The following is an 11,914-nucleotide window of genomic DNA, read 5'->3' on the forward strand; positions in this document are numbered from 1 at the left end:
ATAGTCTTAGAGTACTGTTACATTAGCCTCCTAATTTTCAGCACAGACTAACTAAACTTCGAGATAGTTTGATTATAAAGGTATAATAATGTTATTCTGAAAAACAATTTATTGATATGTCTGTTGATGTGTTTTGCCTTATCTAGCTAATATTTTATAGAAGTAAAATAAATAATTAACCCCTATTTTTGCCAAAAATAAGCTTATTTCATGTCGTATCTTAATTGCCAAAAAGATAGATAAATGAATAAATAAATAAATAAATAAAAATATTTTTGCAAAATGCAAAATGCCAGCAACTCCATGTTACTTCAATTTTAAGAGGATTCTTTGTTGCGTGTCTGTGTGATTAAATTACAGAGCTACTTTTAGTTACATGTATCTTTCAATAGCTTCTGCTGACTAAAAAGAGACCGTTATATCACACACTTGTTAACGTTGTCATTATTCACAGAACTGCGGACGTTAGAGGACTATATGAAACATTATGATGAACTGGACTACGTCAGTGGGAGTCTCCATAGCAGACACCTGAGTACAAAACGGACATTAGGGACCACGCCACTGGAGTTCAAGTTCAAAGCACACAACAGGTATGTTCACTTTGAATTGCAGATTAAAACACACACACTGCTAAAATGTACTTTAGAAAAATAAAATCAAGGTGCCCTGTTGTATAGATCCACGGTCGAGTAATTAGCCAACGCAGCTACTTAAACCAAGTCATTCTCATAACTACCTGATTTTGGTAATTAGTCTACAGTGGATCTATATATCAGGTCACCTTGATTATTTTAAAAGTACATTTTTCTAGACCAAGCTGTTAGTTCACTCAACGTTCGGTTACCATGACTTTATAACTCGTTCCCAAGCTACTTCAGTAGACCTTTTGAAATACAGGTCACGCACTTTAAATGAAGAGTCTGATAGCTACAATTAAAAAATCAAAACCTATTGAGTGTACATTAAACAAGAAATAAACCTCGCATGTAAGGCTGTTTAACATTAATTCTACGTGTAACGTCACATGAAAATTTACGAGGGAGGGAGAAAAAAAAACAAACAAAAATTTCAAACAAGTGTGTATTCATTGAAAGTCACCCATTCAGTTTTCAATACACCAACACTGTCATAAAATACATATGGTAGGATTCACTCAATGTTAATTTTTGCATTTTCTAAGTAAATACGTTTGTGTAATTTATGTTTATATCCTTTCTCTGGGTACATCATGTATACTGGAAGAGAATTGGATTGACTTGCAAGCACATCAAGTGGTACATCTACAGGTGCTTGTGGACTGGACCGTGCACTACCCCCCCCCCCTTTCTATTTTTTATTTTAATTTCTTTAATTATCGTTAACAACCCCTTATATATGTCTCCAGACGAAAAATAGCAGAAATATCAAGACTCTGTGGCATTTTATATTCACACTCGTTTGCGGTTTCCCCTATATATAAAAAGAGAGAAGGTAAGCAACTCCCGTTTGTTTACTTGAGGTACCAGCTGGGAAATTCAAACGATTACTGTATCAAAAATCGCTATTCATGGTGTTATCTTTTTTTCTCTAACGCTACAGAAGTAACAAATGCTAAGAACAATAACTTTTCCCGGGTTCCGAATGCTATTGACTCAATGGTAACGTACGAGAGGCCCGATAGTCATTACCATGCGTTGCCACAATCCTAGTACGGGATCGCACAATACACAAATCCTTTAACGACTAATATATTTTCTCAAAAAGCACGAACACAAACCAAACAGTCCCGCCATGCCGCTTTCCCAACGTTACCAAACGCACTGCAAATACTGGAAAATATTTAACCCCGTTTCATTTTTGCCCCTTTTGCTCCCGTTGTCGGCGGGCAAACTTAAAGCTGAGTGAATTCAAACTTATCATACTATCCCTATTTTTAATACGGATCTTCTTGCTTAGCGGTTTGCTTAATTAAAATATAAAGATAAACCGTACAGAAAAATGAGTTTTAAAAAAATAAAAGCACATAAAAATGAATTTTTACTTTTAATTAATTGATAAAACGAATTACATTTTATCTGCGTAGCAAGTGCAATTTTGAAAAATTGTAAAACAATGCAAAATTGACGACGTTGATTATTATATCATTATTGATTATATTATAGATTCATGCACCACTTAAGCATTTCCTTTAGTTTAATAGCATGTTAGTTGGAATTGGTTTTTTTTTTACTCGCAGGGATTTCTACCTGATAATGCCCTCCTCGGCATTTCTGTTCACAAAGAGTTATACCCAGACCCACAACAATGGAACCAGCGACCCCATGGACCTATCTTTTATACATCATTGGACAGTGAAAGGTGAGGTTTTGTTTTTATTTTTTTTTTTAAATTAGTTAGAAAATTTAAATTTTTTTAAGTCGAATTGAAAGTTCATCCACAAGCATGTGATAAAGAAATTAATATTGAAATAGATAATTAAAAAAAAATCATTGTTTTTTTCAGATTAAAGTTTACTCAGAATAAAAAACAAAATTCCACTGATGATAATGAACTGTTATTGAAATTGTGTTAACTGGGAAAATATTACAACAATTTCAACCTGTTGATAAATGAATTACAGTTAAGAGCTAACAGTGGCACTAGAGATGCAAAGCACCGAGTGTTCAGTAACAATTAAAACAAAATATTTCAGTTCAAATTCCTGTACCATTTTTCAAAATTTAATTTAACCAAAAAAAAGAAGAAGATAACAACACTTAAAAAAGTAATATTTCACTACTTTTATTGATCTTAACATGTGCTTACTTAGTCTTCTCTTAGAGATGCTAACGTATTTGTATCCAAGAACGTCATCGCTGAACATCGGTTAGTGGGTTTAATCTGGTAAAATACAAAGAATACAAATTTTAATAACATTGCAAAAATAGAAATATAATGTTACCAATGACCTTCGCAACAAGAATCATGCAAACAAAATGTTCGTCTCTTCGTCACGGTACTAGTAGTAACACATGGTCAAGGAGTATACAAGAGAAATCCACAATATTACGTTGCAATGCATCCAGTGAAATAATCTGATATTTCATTACAATGTACATGTGTAATGCACTTTAAAAACTATCTATGTTCCTAAATTATAAGTTATATTTTAATAAAACATTTATGTTTTTGTTGGAGTCCAACTGCACTTCTAAAAAAAGGAAATAAAAAAATTAAAGCTGTGTTAACAACAATTTCATTTGATTTGAACTAATTTTATTATGCAAATATATATTTACATAAATAGATCAGGCAGCAGGCAATATTCCCATATGGTGAACTTCATTTTGCTCATGCTTTTCAATAAATTCATAATTAAATGATAAGAATGTTTAGATTACGATACAGGGAAATAAAAAACTTCACACCAACACTTTATCAATCAAAGTCCGCCATGTATCATGCACACTGTAGTAAATGGCTTTTACATTAAATTCGGAAAAGTCTTTTGGTTTCCTATTTAGACTGTATACATTATACAATCTGAACATCAAATGAATACAAGGACGGATATATAAGAAAGCACATACACTCCATGCAATATTTATATCTTGCGCTTTTTTGAAGAAAAAAATCACCAGTAAAGATTGTCAATATAAGCAAATCTAACAGATTCTAAACACACAAAAACTGTAATCCACAAAAGAAGTGTTCGTATATTTTTGTATTAATAAAACTAATAAAAGATTTCGCAAAAAATAGTACACATATCAGCAGTTAAAAAAACCCAACGAAGTACGATTTTGTCAAACGTAGTAAAGAACATGTACAAATGATGAACTAATTTGTTTTTATATCAGAAGCAATCTGGCTGAAAGGTGGTTGTTACAGATACCCTATTTATCATATGCATGTGACAACCACATGCAATGAAATACACCTGCCAAAAATGCCTTCTTATACCTATCTCAACTTGATACTTTTTAATAGATACAATAATTACATAACCAAAAGATAATACGTTTGCGATGGATTATTTTTACCTCTGTTTATTGCAATTTTGGCAAAATCCCGAATTCAAATATCAAAAACTTGTCGCATCCTTGTTTACAAAATGATCGATAATTTATGTTTTCATAATAAAGCAGGATCTACACAGCTGTTATAGACTCTCGTTCAAATAACTGTAAGCAATACACTGAATCCGGATTCAGACGTGAACTTTGAGAAAGATGAAGAGTTGAATCGCATCGACACATATAAACAACGGCTATGATTAAAGTTTTACAACGGATAAACGTAGAAAAACCGACAGCATGAGTTTAGCGATCCTTTATTTCGTATTTGTGGTTCCAGCATCGGTAAGCTATTAAAACGTGTCATCATGTCTTATCATGTGTATTCTTTCTATTCATAAACGTAATACCTAAAGTATAGCGTTTCTTAAGGGAAAAACAACAGCAACAAATTAACCCCAGTGAATTACGTTATTTTTAAAAAAGCAGGAAAAATCTTTGAACTAAAAATAATGTCATTATACAATAAATGGTATGCATGAAATAAAGATGTATTTTTATCGAAGGTACATGCCATTTGGTTTCCCCGCATTACCCCAACTCCTTCATTTTCAACACCAGGTAAATTTTAAACTTGCAACATTGATCATTGAAGTTTTAATATGTCATAATACTTGCAACTTAGTCCTCAATATTTTGTTTTTGTTTGAAACTGTGTGACTTATGAACATGTTTAATACTTTTTTTTTTATTTGAAAAAAAATATATGTAAGTAAATCACAATCAGAATTTTCAGGAATTGTAAACCTTTATCGGTGGTGAATAAAAGATTGGGAATGATTATTTGCTTTGTCAGTTATGCACATAAATGAAAACATTGGCATGCAACGAAAGTATATTCTTTTCAGCTCCCCCAAATGAACCATGTGGACTTGCACCAGAAACAGGACGATGCAAAGCTCTCAAACCCATGTATTATTTCGATGCCAGTGTCGACATGTGTAAATCGTTCAATTATGGTGGTTGTGGTGGCAATGCCAACAAATTTGAAACTAAAGGTCTATGTGAATATGTCTGCAAAGAACACAGTAGGTTGAACCACTCTTTTTTTTTCTGCGGAATCGCTCAGTAATTGAGTTGTATTTGTTTTTCAGATACTCTTGAATAAGAAAGTATACAAACATTTACGATTTACAGTTATTTTCATTATATGACTCTATTGAAGAAAAAAAACCACTGTCGCTAATCAAGTTAAGATCGTTGTTTTGCAGTAAATTATTTTAAAAGTTTATGCACAATAAATTGTTGTTTATCTTTTTAATGAATTATTATTATTTTAACAGCCAATATATAGATGTCACAGTGGTTTCCATATGCCGCTTTATAGGCTAGTGATAATTTGTGCCCATTTTTTGCTAATGAAGTCGGGAAAGAAAAAAAAATAGATTTTTTATTTAATGAATCTCCAACATTTTAGAGACCACAGTATTTGCCACTCGTGAATATTTTTTTAATCAAGGTTTGATAAAACCTGTCGCAATATTAGCCTAAGCAAGCGTAACCAAAAACTTATTCTCCAATAGGAACTAAGCCAACAGCGATTTTGTGAATCCAATTTCATTTTAATATATCTATTTTGTAGGCAATTAAGCATATGATCCGTTTTGATAATATTACATTTGCATTGTTGAAAAACTCGGCATATATCCATTTTTTTCACTGTCATATGAATAAGGAGTAAGAAGCGTTAAAACTTTTTCTCTGTGTAAACAATATACTCTAAATAATTCAACGCTGTAAGTCTTTGAATTAGATGTATAGCTTTATTTTTTGGCAATATTGAAACTAAAGAAATTAATGATGTAAAGAAAAAACAATGACATTTATAACATTTTGTTGACAAGCGTTACCGTTAACAAGCGTTGTTATCTTTAATTTTTGATATTGATATTTTGCTAATCGTGAATTTATAAATAAACAGACATCCATGACATATATTACATAACATATACACACAAATAATAGCGTGTTTTCGACATTCCACAAAATTGAGTACATGTATATACAAATCATTAAAAAAACATCCCTTTGAAGTTATATATTTTTGGGGGGGGGGGGTAAAATATGCAATAAGTATTTTTTTTTTACTAAGAAAGTATACAACATTTTTGTAAACAACCCATCAATAAAATAAATAAATATATTTCTAAGAAGAATTACAACAGGCGCACTAGCAATCCTATTTCAAGGAGATTTGATGGTCAATATACTGCCCATCATAATTGCCTAAATTGTACAGTATGATTTGCTTAGATCGTTGTATAAACTATCATGCAGTAACAAAATAATGCATTTTACGTTTTGCAGTTGGGCACTTTTTTGCATTTTTAGGAAGAGAGCCGTTCTTCTTTAAGGGATCAATACAGTAAAAAAAATAGCTATGACAATTGAGCCCTCTTAAACAAATTTATGTTTCAGGCTGTTTGAAACTTGGCTGTTACAGGAAAGCATGTACAACTCAAACCTGTCCTAACCATCCTAAAGCGATTTGCTTGTAAGTATAAATAGAGTATTGTTGAGAAACATTTGATAAATAATACATTTTAGAGTTTTATAAAATCATAACACAGGGTTACCCTTCTTTTTTTTTTACCGAAAATACTATATTATAATAAATTAGATATGAACATAAGTGTAATATAATCATGACTCAAGTTTTCTTATTTTAAAATAACATAATAGCTAAGAATGCAATCCATTTGATATCATTTAAAATGCTTTTGCTCCCCTTTTCTATCTGTTTTCTCTTTTTAAAGACAATACATTTTAGAGAAAAATAATATTTGACTTCCAAATGAAAGCTTTTTCATATGATTAAAAAAAGTCTAATGCTTTACTTAGATTTTAAAACCAATTGTAGAAAAACAATAGTTATTCCTTTTTACATAATACACCATGATATCGAATGGTTATGTCTTACTACCTAATATATGTTTCCTCCTATACAGCGCCGTTTGTGAATGCTGGTCCGTGTGGATTCTCGATGGAGAAGACGTTTCAAATACATGTTACAGTAACAGCAGCTAGACTGCCCTAAATGTAATAAAGACATAGAAACAAGTATTATTAATAAACCTTCTAAATAAGTAGGCGAAGCCTTTTAAGTTATTTTATCATTTGAAAGTTTAACTGAAACTGCATGTTAAACTAAAACAAAGACAGTAAAAGGAAAATATATGCAATATATACGACTGTGTTCTCAAGCAATTGCACTAAACGCCTACAACAAAACTTTATGATAAACGCGATGATGTAAATTTTTCTATAGTCAACTTTCCTTACTTATGTAGCAATATACCTTCATCACCTGCATATGATTTTTTTGTCTCTCAGTTAATTCGATACGAAAGGGCATGCTCTTCGTATGAACATTTTCTAAGACGAGGCACGCTACTGACAAACAAGTTGATAAAACAGGACTATCAACAGTCTCGTTTGAAATCATTTTTTCGTAAGTTCTATGGTCGATAAAACGACCTCATCAGCAAAAACAATCTTCCATTGGGTCGCATGCTGACTGACGTTTTTCACACTAAGTGTTTAACCATAATTAATCACCAAATTGTCTACGGACTTTTCCGGGGTTTTGTCCCCGATTGTGACAAAGAGCACACGGCGGATGTGACCGGTCAGCAGAGGATGCTCACTCCTCTATGGCACCTGATCCTACCTCTATTTTTTGAAGTCCGTGTTGCTCTGCTTTGAATTTGTATTTTGTTTTATGGATTTTCGAGATGATTGATGGTTTGTTAGTGTCCTTTTTTCACTACATCATATGCACATTGTTTGTTCCTACTGGGCGCAAGGTGGGAAGGGAGTGTTATCGTATACATCATACTGCTCGTCAATCTATATGTTCCCAGTTCCTTTTCCATATTTGTTTTTCTCTTGTGGATTATCAAATTAATGTAAACTGTGTTTAGCTTTAAAATGAGGCCCTACCGATAAAGTATAACCTTTGCTGCTTTATTTAGGCACATGTCCGTTACTAATTTCTATATTATGCATCTTTAATTTTTAATTAGAGTATGATCAGTGCTCCAATAAATGAAGGCGAGAAAAGAAAAGACTAGTCTTTATGATTTAGATACTATTGTACAATTCCACAAAACAGCAATGATCACACCCTGAGCTAGTCCCAATTTAGTAGTCGTATACATTATTGAGTCAATTCTACGCCGGTACGTCGATTAACCGCAATGAACCCAAATAAACCTAAATAAACTCGTATAGGATGTGTAATTAATCGATTTTTTTTACCTAATTAACATATGAAATGACAACTGCTTTTTTTAAATCGAGGGTGCCCATAGGGAACATTTATAGTTCTATATATTGCTCTAATAATGCTTGTAGAAATAATTTCGATTGGGTAATCATAAGCCCAACTTTTGAATATACCTGGCCTTGTTTAGTACATATCGATGCAAGTACATATGTAAGCTACGGGAGAGACGTGACATTTATTCAACACGACGGAAAAGAAGGATTTATTGTACATACACTTCACACCTTTGTGATACTTTCTAGCCTTAAAAAGGTAGAATCAGCAGGAGTTTATATGTAGAGGCCTTTTATTTTTTTTTTCAAACAACATCATTACGGAAATATACTTAAAGATAAAAAAAAAAAGTAAAAACATATCGTATCCAAGAAAAAAAAGTAATTTATTATATTTTCTTCAGTTTCATACTGACTGTTAGACCATCATTAATCACCTAATTATGAACGGACTTTACCGTTTTTCCCGATTACGACAAAGAGCACACGGCAGGTGTGACCGGTCAGCAGAGGATGCTCACTCCTTCATGGGACCTGATTCTACCTCTATATCTTTAAGACCTCCGTGTTCGCTCTGCCGCTGTTCTGTAATTTTCCTTAAGACTTTTCAATTTGAACACTGATGTCAACACAACCCATTTTTTTATAGAACGATTCCTAACGTATAACATGTATACAAAACAATCTGTATTAAGACGTACCATTCAATGTAAGTATGTTTTATTATTATCAAGTTAAAACAATTGGTAATAAGCTTTCATAAATTCAGTCACCAGTCGTAAGTTCTTATGTAAAACGCAGCCCAGATATGCTCATCGATATTATAATTTCAAAAATGAAGATAAAAAAATAAAATAAATATACACACAAAAAAAAACCAGTTATGGCAAAGACAATACACAAATTTTTGTTTATTATTTTCTTTAAAAAACACAAAACAAGAAAAATATTAGAATGGACACGCTCAAAGTCTAAACAATCATAACGATCTTTCTTAAATTTCGAATATGATAGCTTAAGCTATAACTTATTATTAAGTAAAGAACAAGTCTTTATATTTTTAGATTTGGGCATTTTCCTTATATTTTTATACAGAGCTCTCCTTTTAAACTAGATCAATAAAGTATCAAAATGGCCATGACCATCGGGCCCTCTTAATATGTCTTTATACGTTTATTTTATAGTAAAATAAAGCGACCATTCGAGGGTTGTCGCAAAATTAGTCAACTGGGAGCGATACTAAAATTCTGTTTTTTGCAATTTCGTCCAACAACTGTATTCTGATCATTCACCCTTCTTTAAAATAGTAACCAAAAATGTATATGCGTACTTAGTATATTCTATGAAAGAAAAGATATATTTGGATGTTGCTAGGCAGTGCAATGTACGACGACGAAAATAGCCAGCCTGTATGCCTTTTTAAACCTTTTACACCGTTCACGGTAAGTATGTAATAATTCCAGAGGTGCTCGAATAAAAGTTCATGAGACTTCCCCGATATTTTTTAAGTTCCTGTGAAATTTCAAGCGGAAGTATTAGTGTTCGGATAATATTCTCAAATTATGTAAGTACTGGTCGTTTTTCTTATCATATTCTACTTTGATTTATTTTCAAACATGAAAATCTATCAAGGTATATGTCGTATTTCATCATCTAGCGGTTATCTAAACTAAACGATGGTATTCAGAACAGAGTTATTGCTTGAAAAAATCATAGCCATGTTTGAGGCTTTTGGTGTGCAAGACCATGGTTTAAAAAAAGAAAATAGAACCTCTAACATTTAAAGTATTAGTTACACAAATGTATAACAAATGTGCAGCCGAATATAAGACAGATAATGAATGGACAATGCGCATGTAAAAAACAAAAATAATGAAAGAAAAGAAAAAGCTAAAAATGAGAACATGTAAAATATAAAATGTATTTACAAGTTTAACAAGGTGAAAAAAATAACAATATTTGATTACAGATCTAGAAAAACACTGTCAATTGACAAACATAATGAATATGAAAAATAAATGAATATTTCTTGGTTGAATTGCGGAGATGGCATTTTGTTTTGTGTATATGGATTTTTGTACAGTTCATGTATTCTTACTTTTAATTTAATATAGTCATAAGCATGTCGACATATCACTATTTTTGCAACATAATTATTTCGACCATGTGCTTCGGAGGGGGGGAGGGGGGGGGGGAGTGCGGGGGCAACATAGGATTTCCATTTTGTTCAATATTTTTTTGAGAAAATGTTGATTGAAATTGATAATCCAGAAAATCAACGAAAACAGCAAACAATAAACCGCAAGATAAAGACATACTATAACATTTAAGGCATTTACAGTAATATTAAGCAAAAAATACACCCATTACATAACTAAAGGACAATTCCTTTGTATAAAGTAATGTTCATCGATGTACAATTACCCAACGCAGTTTTTCCACTGCAAGTGTAATTTAAAAAAACCTCCTACATGTAATAAGTTTGTTTTTAATTACGCGGGTATGATAAGGCAACTAACAGCGATCAAATTCCTCTGATCGATATGACGTCACAATAAGCAGCATGATGTCATATTTTACTCAGAAACATGTCGATTTTAACTTTATCGCTGGTTTATATTATAAAAATTACAGACATAAAATATCACTAGAAACTCTTCTAACTAAATATATCTTCGATTTCTCTCTATTACGTATAATTATCATTGATGACGTCACAAGCATGTTTAAAAGAGAAGATCATGTCGGGAGACAAATTATCGGAATGCAGTGTAAACAATGCCGAAATAAGACTTATATAATACAGATAACTAAGATTTAGATGAGTGTCAGTTCGAATATAATCAGGATAATACAGGCATGGATATTTTGTTTAATCAGCGAGTGTTATAAGGTAAGCGGATCGACATTTATATGGCTTGACCAGCCTTTCCTCTGTCAGTGTGTACAAAAAATGGCAAAAGTGTAACACTACCCTGGATATTAGGAAAGATGAGTTTGGTACATATCAACGGTATATGACCTAAACTACATGAAAAGTGCTGCTAGAATCCTGTGCTTTGTTGTTTTAAACGAAAAATACGTAGTATTTTCAATGAAATTTTAGAAGTTGAGAGGGTTTCCGATAAATATTTACAATATTTATTTTATGCGATGTACAATAGGATTCTAGCAGTAATACTAATAAACATGAACTAATTTCCAATCGAATTATTGTAGAAAACATACAAATGAACTTCGGGGTAGTGTTACACTTTTTGATTTTCTGTTAAGGTAAAAAAGTGATCTATTTTTAACTGTCACGTGATACCATGGCACGGCAGCTTCAAAGATTGAGTCGATTCCGAAGTAGAAAAATAATATCTTGGTGAACTCTTTCACTTGGTATTAATATCCAACGCTGTTTTCATAAAACTAAACATCATTTAAATTGATCATAATTTTGACGGTCATTAAACTATGAGTTGCCTTAACCTACCCGCGTAATGTTAATATAAATCTTCACGTATATATACAAAGTCAAACAATAACGTTAATTTATCTTATTGAAAACTGACATTTTTTAATGACAAATAGTTTGAGTAAGGAAATGTAAA

At 31.9% G+C, this 11,914-nt stretch overlaps 1 protein-coding gene across 1 annotated transcript; it reads left to right on the forward strand.

Moving 5' to 3' along the window:
- The first annotated feature begins 4,269 nt into the window (after nucleotides 1-4,269).
- On the forward strand, nucleotides 4,270-7,090 carry LOC128169403 (kunitz-type serine protease inhibitor Bt-KTI-like). Its single transcript, XM_052835553.1, has 5 exons — nucleotides 4,270-4,322; nucleotides 4,544-4,598; nucleotides 4,886-5,065; nucleotides 6,456-6,531; nucleotides 6,986-7,090. The coding sequence occupies exons 1-5, from the start codon at nucleotides 4,278-4,280 to the stop codon at nucleotides 7,062-7,064; spliced, it is 435 nt and encodes a 144-aa protein (XP_052691513.1). The 5' UTR covers nucleotides 4,270-4,277; the 3' UTR covers nucleotides 7,065-7,090.
- The last annotated feature ends 4,824 nt before the right edge of the window (nucleotides 7,091-11,914 follow it).

The sequence above is a fragment of the Crassostrea angulata genome, unplaced genomic scaffold, assembly GCF_025612915.1.
Source record: "Crassostrea angulata isolate pt1a10 unplaced genomic scaffold, ASM2561291v2 HiC_scaffold_127, whole genome shotgun sequence".
NCBI classification, from domain to species: Eukaryota; Metazoa; Mollusca; class Bivalvia; order Ostreida; family Ostreidae; genus Magallana; species Magallana angulata.